Raw genomic sequence first — 15187 nt, 5'->3', positions numbered from 1 at the left:
AGCACATTCTACCTGAGGCATGGCTACCTCAAAAGCCTTCATGAAAAGGCTAGAGACTGCCTCCGTCAGGAAGACAGCCACCTTTTCTACAGTACAAATTTTTACTAAGCACTACAAGCTCTACCAGGTCTCTAGAGCCAGGGCAGGGTTTGCCAGGGCAATCCTGCAGGGATTCTTGGAATCCTCCACCTCTGCCTCTCTCAACATTCCTCCTAGCTGTGGTATGGAAATAGAAGGACATAGAATAGTTGTGTAAAATCTTACCGTAACCATAGATGTCCTTCTCTTCCATGTTGCAGTATTCCATCCCACCCTCTGGTACCCTCATTCTTCTCTGGTGTATCCCCCTCCCTACAGGCTAGTCTGTACAGCCCTGCAGGGACATTTGCTGTTGCTTCTTCTTAGCCTTATAGTCTCTTCTCTGGACTTGAAGTTCTGTGGTCTGTGCGTGCCGATGTCACATTTATACTCCATGGTTTATGGCCCTACGTGCGACATCCCACACACCTATGGCAGTCAGGCTTAAGCTTTTGTATAGGAGCCAACGGGTCGACTGAGGGCTGGAATTCCCACAGTATGAATACTGCAACATGGAAGAGAATGACATCTATGGTTATGGTAAGATTTTACACAACTATTCTTTCATTTCTTTTGCCAAATCAAGTTGTGGGAAGGCCTGTCTCAGAAACTACAATAACCAAACAGATAACTGATTATATTTCTCATGTGTACTCCTTAAAAAGTTTGGCCTTGCAAAGACAACCAAAAGCTCATTCAACTAGGTGTGTGGCTAATTCATCTGCTTTTTGGTCCAGAGCTTCCTTTTATATTTGTGCAGCTGTCACTTGGTCTAAAGCTCATATCTTTGTGACTCATTATAAATTGGACATCTCCAGCAACAGAGCTGTACTTGGCTCTGTCGTACTCTGGAACATTCTTCGTGAGGGTGACCCAAGGTTACTGTAGCTGGGAACTCTGTCCCATTCCTTGAGGAACAAATGAAAATGGCAACATCAGCTATTTAAGTTATGTACTTACCATAACTAAGCATCTGTATTGTCCATTTTCATTCTTTCTCAACTTCCCTCCCAGCTTCCTCCTTTCTTGTCTTTGGGAATGACCTGTTGGAGTTTTTCAGGAACCATTGTTCTGTTTGAGCCCCTGTACTGTTCTGTTACATCTCTTTCTGTGTGTTATGGTTGTGTTACATTTTTCAAACGTAGCTTAGAGGCAGCAAACCTGATCTGAGGTAAAGCCATGATCAGTGGCATTATGTGTAAAGGGAGGAGCTCGAGAGGTGGATCATAGACCGAAAAAAAGTGGCTGAGTCGGATCCGAAGATCAAATCCAAACCCATTTGTTGAGGAAGATTGAAAATGAATAACACAAGTGCATAGTTCTGGTAAGTACTTTACTTAACTTAGTTTCAAAAGAAAATATAAAATTGGTATCAAAACTAGGGGAAATAATTTCATTTAAAAGTTTACCAATTCATTTGATAAAAAAACACAACCACTTATACTGTCAAGAAACCATTCAACCCCTCATTCTGGGGTATGGAAGTGAAGTGAACAGATCAACCATATCAACCATCAAAAAACCTATGTCCTTACTCCGTACACTAGTAGTCTGTCTCTGTAAAAAAAAAAAAAATATATATATATATATATCTTGAGTCTTTAAGTAAAATGTGAATGAAATTAAAAATAGGTTTAAAAGAACGGTCAGTAAAAACTGCTAATAGATATGTTTTACTGGCTTGCACTGCCACAATGGGACTAAATGAGGGGGGGGTATCTATATCCTTATGGATTTTGGGGATGTTGAAAATAGTATTATTGATTTAGAAATTAAAAAAATATATATATCAATTCTCAGAATCCCTGTTGTCCAAGAGAAGTTAATTCAAATATAAGTTTGATTTATGGAATTTTGTGTTAACCCTGAAGTAATGGTGTACAGCAGATTCTGATTAAGTTCCCAGTTTGGAGAGGCGAAAGTACTTAATCTTTGTTGTAATAAACTTTTTTCTTAGCTATACAAGAGTATAGTTATGTATTATAGTGGTTTTAGAAGTATGCTAATTTTCATCTGTAACTGTGCAGCATTACCTTGATTTTTTTCCCCTGGTTAATAGTAGAAGTGTGACGTCTTGGCCATTTATTGATTTTTCTTTCAGATTTAATGAAATCCTTGCCTCCTTTTTCTGCGCATTGATTAGAACCATCAGAAGAGTACAATCCCCCCTTTGGGATGTACTTTACTAAGTGTATCAAGCAACTGGAAAAAACCCAGACGTTTGTAATTAAAAAGATAGTGGGCTTAAGATCTGAACTATCAATAAAGACTGAAAACTTTATTCCTGTACTCATTTTCCTGTAAGTCTTGGTGAGGGCAGGCTGTGCCTTGCTTATAGATCTGTGAGGGATCCACTAGTATAAGAACTCTTTTTTTTTTTTTGTATTTCCATAAATCACAGTCCAGGGTCAAAGATCTAAATCTGCTCTAACAAAAAACTAAAATGGAGTGGCGGGGAATATTTGCTATGCAGCATCTAATTCTGCTGTGCAACCAAACTCCCTCTCCATGTTGAGTAGTGTATACCCTGTTTTCATAAGTTCACCCCTGGTATGATTGGACTGGATCTCCTATAGAAGAGAGGTATGGCTTATAGATGGGTTGTAGCAAGGCAGAAATGATCTTATGTCAGAGTTGCCTTGTGACTCCTTTGATTCTGTTAAGTAGCAACCAGTTTGCAGTCGTCTGCAAACTTAAACAGAAGTCTTGGTTTCTCATCTTGAGATCAGAAAAGTAAATGTCAAACAGGAGGGTTCCTGACACTGAGCCCTTCGAGGCATTTCTGTGAACTGCTGGGAAGCTGATAGATTTGCTGTGAGCTGCAGAGTTGGAATCTATTCCAAACTGATGAGTACACTTTTGCAACTTAATTTGCACTGTGCTGTACTTATACACTTGCCTATTATTTATAGTGGTGCTGTATTGTTTCTGTTTCTTGTCTCCACTGTGTTTCTCCCACCCACACTGTTCTTGTCTTGGTGTTAATCGTGGTGGCTTTGAAACTGCCCGCCCCTCTTGTAAGTTTGTATTTGGATACTCCTTCTGGGCCTATCTCATTTGCTCACTCAACTGAGTGCAGTGAGATCATATTCTGATTTCAGGCACTCCTACTGTGTACAAAGAGAGCATTTGAGAAGGACAAACCCTGTAGTCTCTTAATCCTGCTGTGTTCTCACCATCAAAAAATATATAAGTTAATGCCTTCTGCACTTGTTTTTTTAGTAATTTGTTAATTTAATTGCATTTAATTAAACTGTATTTGCCATAATATTGATGCATGTGTGCTAGCCTGCACTGCATTTGAATTGTATTTACTGCTGCTTTACTGAAAATAAATAAATAAATAAATAAAATTCCTAGCTTGTTTCCTGCCTTTCCTGTAACTTGTCTAATCCAGATACAGACTTATTTATTTATTTATTTTATTTTTATTTTACATTTGTTAACCGGGCTAGTCTAACTGGATATATTTCCATTTTCAGTAGAGGCCCGGGGAGAAAAGCTCCACATATGTATAAAACACAGTTACATAGTTTACAAAAAATAAACAAACAAACTTGGAAAGAAAGAGGAAAGGAGGGGGAATATGCAATATAAAAAATAAACAAACAATAAACTTGGAAAGAAAGAGGAAAGGAGGGGGAATATGCAAATATACAGGAAGACATCATGGGATTTATTATTCACATAACATAGCATGAGTGGATACCTCAAATTCACACCATAAAAATACAGTTAAAAACTTATTTCAAGATAATTTATAGGAAGGTTATCTGAAGAGTAAAAGAGAGACAAGAAAACTACAGAAAGAGTGAGTAGATAAAAAAAATTTATACTTGCAGTAAGGATAAAACAATTTTAAAGGAGGAAAAGGAATAGTAGAGTTAAAGCTTGTCCATAGATGGTCATACAGATAGTAGAAGGAAAGGAGGAGGAAGGAGAGGGAGAGGGAGGAGTAGAGGTGGTTATAGGGAGAGTTAGTCGGGGTTACAGCAGGGACATAACCATTGATTTTTAAGGTAGCTTCTGAGTTTTTGTTTGAACAGAATAGGAGTTGGAATAGAAGTAAGTTCAGTAGGAAGTTGATTCCAGTGTTTGCCAAGGGCGTTAGAGAAGAGGAGTCACCAGCAAGGTTGTTGGCTTTAGTTAAAGTTACTAGTAGTTTACTGGAGGAGCAGTGAGTTCAGGTTAGAGTAGGGGTCAAAGTTTGGAGAGTGCAGGAGTGTTATTAGGTTGGTACAGAGCTCTATGGACAAAGGAGAGTTGGGAAAGAAGCAACATATTTTCAAATTCAAGCCAGTGAAGTTGTTGAAGGTTCAAGCAGTGGTGTGTTCTAAATTGATTACCAGTCACAAATCTAGCAATACTATTGTATGTGTTAGCCAATTTTGAGAGATTATTTTTCTTCAGGTTAGTGTAAATTGGTGAGGCGTAGAAAAGGGTTGAAATAAGGTGAGAGTGGGCAAGAGTAGCTTTGGCTGCAGGGGTTAAGAATGTTCTAATTCTGTATAGGAGCCCATTTTCTGTTTACAGTTTTAATGGTGTTATTGATGTGACAATCATAGGTACGATTGTTGTCAATCATGACACCTAGCAGTTTGGTAGTGGGGTCAGCTGATATGAGGGTACCATTAATAGATGAGATAGAGAAATCTAAAGTGGGGGATCTAGTAGTTGGTTTAAAGAGGAGGAGTTTAGTTTTTTTAGCATTTAAGAGTAGGCAGCGTTTTAGGAACCAAGCTTCTACTGTGTGGAATACATTTTGAGTAATAGTTTGTAGCTCAGGAATGTTTTTAGCTGAGCAAATGAGAGTGGGATCATCAGCGTATTGAATACAAGTAGCTTGAGGGATAGCTGATTGTAGGTCATTTATAAAAAGGGAGAAAAGGAGAGGCCCAAGAATGGAGCCTTGTGGGACACCAAGAGAGATAGGAAGGAGAGAGGAGAGTTTGTTTTCCCAGAGGACTGCCTGTTGTATCCAGGACTGTTTGTAAGCTCCTGAGCCCCCCAAGCCTTTCTGTGTTGGAGGGAAGCCTTCTAGCTTATCAGTGGGAGTGGTACGCACTAGGTAGCCTATCTACTACAGGAGGAGAGGTTTCTGGCCCAGAAATGATAGTTTATTGGCCTTTTGGGAAGCTCTTCCATCTCTTTCAACCTTCTGATTCAAAAGCCTGTGTTTGTGCTTGTTTCCTGCCTTTACTGTTACTAGTCTAGTCCAGGTACAGATTTGCTGTATCCAGGACTCTTTGTAAGCTTCTGAGCCCCCCCCAAGTCTTTCTGTGTTGGAGGGTAGCCTTCTAGCTTATCAGTGGGAGTGGTAAGCATCGTGTAGCCTGTCTACCACGTGAAGAGTGGGTTTTGGCCCATAAATTGTAGTTTATTGGCTGTTAAGGCATTTTTCCATCTCTTTCAACTTACTGGCTTAAAAGCCTGCGTTTGTGCTTGTTCCCCACCTTTCTAGTAACTAGTTTAGTCCAGGTACAGATTTGCTGTATCCAGGACTCGTAAGCTTCTGAACCCCCAAGCCTTTCTGTGTTGGAGGGAAGCCTTCTAGCTTATTAGTGGGAGTGGTAAGCATTAGGTAGCCTGTCTGCCACAAGAGGAGTGGTTCCTGGTTCAGAAATTGTAGCTACTGGCCTTTTGGGCAGTTTTTCCCATCTCTTTCAACTTTCTAGTTTAAAAGCCGCACTTGCACTTGTTTCCCACATGTCCTGTTACTAGCCTAGTCCAGATGCAGAGTTGCTGTATCCAGGACTTTTGGTAAGCTTCTGAGCCCTGCAAGCCTTTCTGTGTTGGAGGGAAGCCTTCTAGCTTATCAGGCTACCTAGTGCTTACCACTCCCACTATCTACCACAAGATTAGTGGTTCTGGCCCAGAAATTGTAGTTTATTGGCTTTTTGGGAAGTTTTTTTCCATCTCTCTCCACTTTCTGGTTTTAAAGCCTGTGTTTGCGCTTGATCCCCACCTTTCCCGTAACTAGTCCAGGTATAGATTTGCTGTATCCAGGACTGTTTGTAAGCTTCTGAGCCCCCCCAACCCTTTGTGTTGGAGTGCAGCCTTCTAGCTTATCAGTGGGAGTGGTAAGTAGTAGGTAGCCTGTCTACCACAAGAGGAGTGGTTCTTGGCCCAGGAATTGTAGTTTATTGATCATTTGGGAAGTTGTCCATCTCTTTCAACTTTATGGTTTAAAAGACCACATCTGCGCTTGTTTCCCATCTTTCCTGTAACTAACCTACTGGAAAGCACTAGAAAGCCTTAAACTGATAGAAGCCTTCTAGCTTAAAAGAGAGACATTGGAGTGATTGAGTGTTAGTTTTCTGTGTTTTCTTGCTTTACTTAACTGTTTTCCGCCTAAACGCTGATTTTCCAGCACTTATTGTGATTTAAAAGCTTGTTTTTTTACACATATTGTACTTATTTGACTGCCTGCACTTTAAAGTTTTTTGTTTAAATTAACTGTTGTAGGCTATAAACTAAAGTGCGATAGCCTTTTCTGATTGCTTGTCGTTTAAAGCTGTTTTAGGTGTACTTTTTACTGTTTTTGCCTTATCTTTAAAAAAATAAATAAATAAATAAATACATTTTCTTGTTTCTTGCCTTTCTAAGCTAGTATAGTCCAGTTTTCAGGCTAGTGCTGAATTCAGGGCGTTGTTACAAGTTTCTGAGTTGCCCATACCTTACTTGGATATAGGGAAGTTTCTCTGTTCACCTGTGAGAGAGGGGAACTTTGAGCAGCCATCTGTCCCTGGAGGAGTGGTTCCAGCCCAGAAGTTAGTAGTTTAAAAACCACGTTTGCACGGTTTTGTGCACCGGTTAGCTAGGGTTAAATTATTTCCGGCTCCACCAAGTCTCCTCTTCAGTTTTTCCCTTGAAACAAATATAATTTTCAACCTATCACTCAAAAATCATTGTACAGTCCAGCACTTGCTCAGACCTAATAGCAAGCACTAATGTACCCCGACACTTGACTGCCCAGCAGGGCAAGGCTCTTTAACAACCCCTCACCAACTAAGCAGCTCACCCTACTATTCAGGCATGACCAAAGGGCAATTTCAGATGTACTCTCCAGTCCAGCTGGTGAATCTGGGTATCCTGAGGCAATGTTACAACTGCCTCATGTACACAGACAGCCCTCTCCTCCTACCACAAAACACTAACATATGCGAGAGATGCAGTTATACAGCCAAACTGGAGGCTAAGGTCTCTCCACCCAAGACTGAAACTGACAGTCATGAGGAGAAAGTTAACACTTGCACCACACCTCCAGGCTCACAGACCTACTAAACCAGCACTAGCAAAAAAATACACATAAATACACTAAATCATACTCTGAGGCTCTAAATAAAAACCTGCAAAAGCATCAGAGAGCTCCAAAGCAGACACCCACAAAACCTGCACCTCCCGTCACAAACTAGACAACACATAAAACACAAAATCAATGTGCCGCACAATCACAGCCCTTAAGGCGAAATAACATACCTAACACACTAGTAATAGGTGACTCAATAATCAGGCACACTGATGTCCCACTCGCTAGGCTGGACAAGGAGAAGGTTACTGTTAGCTGCCTGTTGGGAGCCAGAATCCGCCACATAACACAAGCACTCAGGTCACTCCAGAACAAGTACAAAGATGACTCTGTCATTGTTCCTGTTGGTGTGAATGACCTGAGACGTACCTCCCTGGACTACATGAAAAGAGACATGGAAGATTTCTCTGATCATGTAGCCCAGGTGGGTATGACCCTGACCCTGAGTAGCATCCTGTCCTCACCAAGAATGATACCTCAGTATAAAGAAAAAAATGATCAATTTCAACAATTGGCTAAGCTTCTGGTGTCATTCAAAGGGGATCCAGTGTCTGTCAGCCTGGGATGACATGCTTGACAAGCCGCGTTGCTTCGCAAGAGACAGCTTGCACCTGTCACTCCTTGGCTTTCGAATACTGGCCAAGGCTCTTGCTGTGCCCCCATAGTGCCTTTTTTAGGCAAGGCTCAAAATTCAAACCCACCTCCATAAACAGCACAAGTAAAAAAATGATGGTTATGCTATTCAACGCCAGGAGTTTAAATCTCAAAGTGCATGCGCTCGAAGCACTCCTAAGTATGGAGAACATCGACATCTGTGCAGTAACTGAAACCTGGTTCAAGGCTCCAGAGAGCACTCCAGCACTACTGGGCTACAACTCATACCACACATTTTGGCCACAGAATGTGGACCGAAACACAAAAGGAGGGGGGTGTATTCATATTAATCAAGGATACCCACACCTCCAGGTTAGTGGTGCAGCATGATACCTCTGAGATCATTCATGTGCAACTAACATCGGACAAATCTGCAGTGCAAATTGTGGCCTGCTACAGATCACTCTCCATGACCCAGGACCACCACTCTGCCTTTCCGGAGACACTGGAAAACATGAAGGTCCTACCGAACACCCTGATATTGGGCGATTTCAATTACCCTACCATTAACTGGGAAAAATGCTTGAGTACAAACTCCCAGGCTCAGCGCTACCTGGAATTTATCAACTCAGATGCCCTGGATCAGCTGGTAAACTCCTCTACCAGAGGCCAAAACATATTGGACCTGGTAATCACCAACATGGGCGACAGGTGTTCCGTACCGGCGGTCAACCCGTCACTGGTTAGATCAGACCATAAACTAATCATCCTAGATGTCCACACCCCACCACCACCCCCAACCAAAGAAACCACAGTGAAAAACTTTTCTAAAGCAAACTTCACCTTACTGAAGGCAGAAGTAGTAAGTTTCACAGCCTCCATGCTAAAGGATAACACTGCCCAAGATGCAGAATCCTTTACAATTGCACACTATGAGCACTTACAAGGATGCATGGATCGTGTGATCCCTAGCAAAACCAAGACTCACTCCCCTAAGAGAAGGAAACAGGTCTGGTGGACCCCTGCATAAACAGGTTATACAACAAAAGGAGGAAACTAGTTCAGAAAAAAAGCAAATCCCAAGAAGGAAAGACATCCCTTATCAGTATCAGTAAGAAACTAAGGTCCCTCATAATATCATCCAAGGCTAACTTCGAAAGAAAAATAGCCAAGGATTCGAACAATAACCACAAAGACTTCCTTAGCTATGTCAAGAATCTAAGTGGCAACTTGCAGATATGCTCTGAGCTAGTGCAAAATAGCACAAAATATACTGAACCTACTGATATTGCCAACATCCTGGCAGATGGATTCAGTGCAAACTTCACCACCATCTCACCTTCAGAAGGGCCCACAACAATACCAGAAAAGTGTAGTGTCCCGGAAGTCACAGAAGCACAGGTGAAAACAGCCCTTTCAAAAGCCAAAAACACAGCATCAATGGGGCCAGATGGTGTCCCAGGCTGCGTCTTGCACAAACTACAGAGCAAACTAACCTCCCCGCCTAAACACGCTGTTCAACCTCAGCCTCTCCACACGCTACATGCCCATAGAATGGCGCACAACAACGGTTATTCCGCTCCACAAAGGAAGGGCCCCAACTGACCCTGGTAACTATCGCCCCATAAGCCTGACTAGCCTGGTCTGCAAGTCTATGGAGCGCATCATCATGGAACTCATTAACAAAGACATTGGGAACCTCCAAACACTTGTCCCGACCCAGTTTGGCTTTAAGGGCAGATCATGCCTACTAAACCTGGTTGACATCTTCGCGACAGTCACCAAGGCTATAGACGAGGGAAAGGTGGTTCACACAGCCTACCTTGATCTCGCCAAGGCATTCAACACCATTCCTCACTCGGATATTATAGAAAAACTCACCAGCCTGAACATAAACCCCTATGTCACAAAATGGGTTGCCAGCTGGCTTACAGACAGAACTCGCATGGTAAGAATAGCGGGCTCCAGGTCCGACTCTAAACCAGTCACAAGTGGTGTCTTGCAGGGCTCTGTTCTGGGACCCCTACTGTTTGGCATATATTTCTCAGAAGTACAGGCAAACACAGTAGGACTATGGCTAACCAAGTTCGCCGAGGACTGCAAACTGGGAGCCATAATTGACTCTCGGGCTGACACGGACATCCTTTAAAAAGGCCTTAGTGAGACAGATACCTGGTGTCAAAGTCATGACCTCAAGCTAAATGCCAAAAAATGCATAGTCTTCCCATTTGGGAAAAACAAAACACCCACGAATTACCACATAGGCGGCAGCCCCCCTTAATACAGAATAGGTAATAAGAGATCTGGGGACCCAGGTAGATAGTAATCTCTCCTTTGACAATCATATTGCCAAAGTAGTTAGGGAAGCCTTCTGTGTGGCCCATCTAATTACTAAGGGGTTTGCATCTAGAAATAGAGGTGATAGGGCCCCTCTACTCCCTCATCAGACCCATCATAAGAGTACAATGCCCCATTTTATGATGTACCTCACAAGACACTTCCAACAGCTGGAAAGACCACAAAAGCACCTCACAAAGAGGATTACTGGCCTCAACGTATGTCCTATGCAGCCCGGCTGAAAAAACTCTGGCTGTACTCAGTGGCATATCGCTTACTCAGAGGTGATCTCTGCCTGACTTACAAAGCCATGTCTAACTCAGAATTGATGGACATGCCTCCACCTAAAGAAATCCAAGTCACTGCGAGCCACGTGCTCTAGTGTGCTAAACCTCGCCACAACAATAAATAGCATATGCTGGAGGGATAGATTCCTATCACAGAGACTCCCCATGCTTTGGAGCAAAATTCTTCACTACATTAGGCAGAGTCCCTCAATAACACTCTTCAAGAGAAGCCTTGACGAGTGGATGGGTAACAGAAAATACACCCCTGGGATCACGTCATTGGCTCTGCTTGACAGAGGCTCAGTTAATTTTCAATGGGGCGGCGAAAGCCGACACACTCTAGCTAGGCTTATAAATGCCCTCGGGCAGGTAGCCTAGTACCTACCTATGAGACTCCACTGAGTAATTTCAAATTTATGATGAGGCGCCCATCACCGACATTGTGTAGGCTCTGTCTTTTAGATAGAGTGCTATACATCTTATCACACAGAAATCTGTTTTTAAAATGCTAAGTCTACTTAAAATGTCAGCATGGGGGAATAGTATAAAGTTGCTTGGCCAGGTCAAGATATGCAGTGTAAACATGACTGTCTATGGTGTTTGTAAATCTGTCAGAGGTTAAGTGAATTCATTAGGCAGGATTTACCCTTGACAAAGCCGCACTGTTGTGGGTCTAGTCTAATGAGACTTTTGATACAATTTGTACACGTGTGTGTGTGTGTGTGTGTGTGTGTGTGTGTGTGTGTGTGTGTGTGTGTGTGTGTGTGTGTGTGTGTACACGTACACACACCCCTAAGTGTGTATAGATGGCATAAATGTAGTTTGAAATAATACCCGATTTAAATCTGCAGTCATGTTTAGTGTGTCGCTTTCTATTTTCCCTTAAAGTTTGACTCTTGTTATAGATTTAGATCTATATTGTGTATTCTTGCATTCCTATTTGGTTGCCTCTATTGGTTTTTAGTGTACGTCCACTCATGTCATTATTACAGTGGGCTCAGTGTTATTTTGAGACTTAATAGGTATATTTTTATTTATGTCTTTAGAAGCAGATGGAGTTCTGGAGTTAGCGGAAGTGGGGGAGGGTCATCAGGGAGATCTACAGGAACCAGAGACTCTCGAAGGCAAGCTAGAGTCATTCGAACTGGACGTGATAGAGGTTCTGGGCTGTTGGGTAGTCAGCCTCAACCTGTAATTCCTGCATCTGTTATTCCAGAGGAGCTAATTTCTCAGGTATGTTTTTCATTTTTGGGATGTTTCCTTGAAACATTTTGCTACTGCACTTTCTTTACTTGTTGTTTTGTTTTTTTCTCCCTACCATCTATATCCCCCCCCCAAAAAAAAAAACAAAACAAAACAAAAAGAGACTGCCATTTGTTACTTTGACTGAAGAGGAGTATACCATATGGTTTGCCCTTTCCTTGCTATATGTTACCAGCTAGTACAGTTTGAGAACTAAAATTGACTGCATTCCTACATTGTAAGTCTTAATCCGATGTCTGTTTTTGTCAGTTTCAAAGTGTGGGTTATCTGATCCGTTTGGATCCAACCTCAGTGCCTTATACAAGAGTATTGAATCCTAAGCTCTGATCTTCCCCTACCCACAATTCCCTCCTCCTGACTGATTTACCTCAAATCTCTTTTGCTGCCTGTTTGACTAGACTTCTCCATCTGAGAGCTCCGGTGCATTCACACGATAATTGAAAGCAGTTTTGGCTAAAATCTTTACTTCTCCCTTTACTACTTTCTTATTGAATAGTTATTTCCAACTGGTGTTAAGGTTAAGTGTAGACTTTTTTTTTCACTTGGCCCTTTTTCAAAGTTTACTAAGTGTGCTGTTTTAGAATTTGCTAGTAGGATTTATACATAGATATACATGCATGCGTGTGCACACACACACACACACACACACACACACACACACACTCGTATACATATACATACGTATATAGATACAAATACTTTAAGTAGTATAAATACTTTGTGACAGTTATTGATACAATGTGCCTCAATTTTCTAGTGTGCTTCTTGGTATAATATAGTTTCTAATTGCTTATACTATACAAGGTGAAGTTTGTTATTGGATTAATTCCTTTGTTTGATAGTTCCAATGTCTGACAACTCCACTCGTTTCAAGAAGTGTTCAGCCTGTGGACACAAGGTACCTCCCAAGATCCCCATTCCCTCTGTGTTGATTGTCTAGGTCCCTATCAAAGGGTGCACACCCCTGTTAAAATGCCAGGTTTTTGTGATATAAAAAAATGACCACAATAAATCATTTCAAAACTTTTCCCCACCTTTAATGTGACCAATTCAATTGAAAAACAAACATCTGTTAGGGGAAAAAATATAAAAAAAAATGTGCAACACGCTGGTTGCACAAGTGTGCACCCTTAAACTACTTTCCGCTTCTCCATCTGTGGGATAAGGAGGATGAAGAAAGAGAGAAAAATTCAGAGAGAGAGAGAGGGACCCAGAGAGAAGCACAGACAAACAAGACGAGAAGAGAGAGAGAAGAAAAAGTCCATCTGCTCTTTCTGGTCCAGCACTTAAGTTGATGAGGCAGTCTGATCCACCTACAACTTTGACCCAAACTCTCTACCTGAAACCTACTTTTTCCTCTGGGGCCAGTCAGTCCTATACTTCATTCACCTATAGTTCAACAAAAGCTATCATTGAGACCATCGTCATCAGCTTCTTCAAGGTCTGATCGATCCAACTGTAAGCATCATTTTAGACACTTTTACATTATACGTTCTTAATTTATCTAAAAATCCATGGAGTCTGTAATAAAATGCTCCAGATTACATACTTGAGGACTAAAAGCAGTGTCTAAATATATATAAATACCTCCTTCAGTGGATGTAAAAAATGTGCACACCCCTGTTAAAATTACAGGTTTTGTGATATAAAAAAAATGAGATCACAGTAAATCATTTCAAAACTTTTCCCACCTTTAATGTGACCAATTCAGTTGAAAAACAGATCTGTTAGGGAAAAAAATCTAAAAAATAAAAAACGTACAATATGCTGGTTGCACAAGTGTACACCCTTAAGCTAATACTTTGTTGTGTGTGAACACCCTTAAACTAATACTTTTTTAAAGCACCTTTTGATTTAATTACTGTATTCAGTCTTCTTGGGTTTGGAGTCTATCAGCATGGCACATCTTGACTTGGCAATATTTGTCCACTCTTCCTTGCAAAAGCGCTCCAAATCTTTCATATTGCGATGACATCTCTTGTGCACAGCCCTCTTCAGGTCACACCACAGATTTTCTATTGCATTTAGGTCTGGGCTGTGGCTGGGCCATTCCAGAGCTTTAACTTTCTTCTGGTGAAGCCATTCTTTTGTTGATTTGGATGTATGCTTGGAGTCATTGTCATGTTGAAAGGTGAAATTCCCCTTCATCTTTCTAGCAGATACCTGAAGGTTTTAGGCCAAAAGTGACTGGTATTGGGAACTGTTCATAATTCCCTCCACCTTGATTTAAAGCCCAAGTTCCAGCTGTAGAAAAGCAACCCTAAAGAATGATACTGCCCCCACCATGCTTCACTGTGGGGATGGTGTTCTTTTGGTGATGCGAAGTATTGTTTTTACACCAAACGTAGCTTTTCGAATTGTGGCCAGAAAGTTCTACCTTGGTCTCATCAGACAATATCACATTTTCTAACATGCTTTTGGGAGACTTGATGTATTGTTTTGCAAATTTTAGCTGGGCCTGGATGTTTTTCTGTGTAAGAAAAGGCTTCCATCTTGCAACCCTACCCCATAGACCAGACATATGGAGAATATGGGAGATTGTTGTCGCATGTAGTAATGCAACCAATACTTGCCAGAAATTCCTGCAGCTCCTTCAGTGTTGTAGGTCTCTTGGCAGCCTCCTTGACCAGTTTTCGTGTAGTCTTTTCACAGTTTTGGAGGGACATCCAGTTCTTCGCAATGTCACTGTTGTCCCATATTTTCTCCACTTCTTCATGACAGTCTTCATTGTATTCCATGGTATATCCAATGCTGTGGAAATGTTTTTGTACCCTTTTCCTGACTGATACCTTTCAACAATGAGATCCCTTTGATGCTTTGTAAGCTCTCTGCGAACCATGACTTTTGCTGTAGCAGGCAACTGAGTAAATGTTAAGAAAATCCTAATAGGATAGCTGAACTTTATTTAGGGTTTATCAGTGTTTCTTTAATTCATGGCAGATGTGTACCCAAGAAGACTGTATTAAATCAAAAGGTGCTTCAAGAAAGTATTAATTTAAGGGTGTGCATACGCAACAAAGTATTAGTTTAAGGGTGTGCACACTTATGTAACCAGCGTATTGTACGTTTTTTATTTTTTATATTTTCCCGTAACAGATTTATCTGAAGTAGTTAACTTCATTTGCTCAGCAACCTGTGGGTATCGGATCTGATTCGGATCCGAGCCGGCAGCTTTCCAAGCTAATAGATCCGAGCTCCAAGCTCCTCACCCCTACCCATAATGCCCTGCCATCTCCCTCTAACCCTCAGATCTCGTTTGCCGCGGCTTCCATAAGGTTCTCTGAACGAGCTCCGAGCATAGTGCTGTAAGTTTAGAATT

At 41.5% G+C, this 15187-nt stretch overlaps 1 protein-coding gene across 1 annotated transcript in view; it reads left to right on the top strand.

Annotated features, from left to right (window-relative positions):
- UBR5 (ubiquitin protein ligase E3 component n-recognin 5) overlaps positions 1 to 15187 on the top strand; it is a 3965620-nt gene that overhangs the window by 616449 nt on the left and 3333984 nt on the right. The window contains exon 8 of the mRNA XM_044065648.1: positions 11652 to 11838. Coding sequence (XP_043921583.1) covers positions 11652 to 11838 — 187 coding nt within the window. The remainder of the gene's footprint in view (positions 1 to 11651; positions 11839 to 15187) is intronic.

Source organism: Protopterus annectens, chromosome 3.part0 (genome assembly GCF_019279795.1).
Source record: "Protopterus annectens isolate FY-2018-M chromosome 3.part0, PAN1.0, whole genome shotgun sequence".
NCBI lineage: Eukaryota > Metazoa > Chordata > Ceratodontiformes > Protopteridae > Protopterus > Protopterus annectens.
The sequence above is the reverse complement of the archived record's forward strand: the minus strand, read 5'-3'. Positions and strand labels throughout refer to the sequence as shown.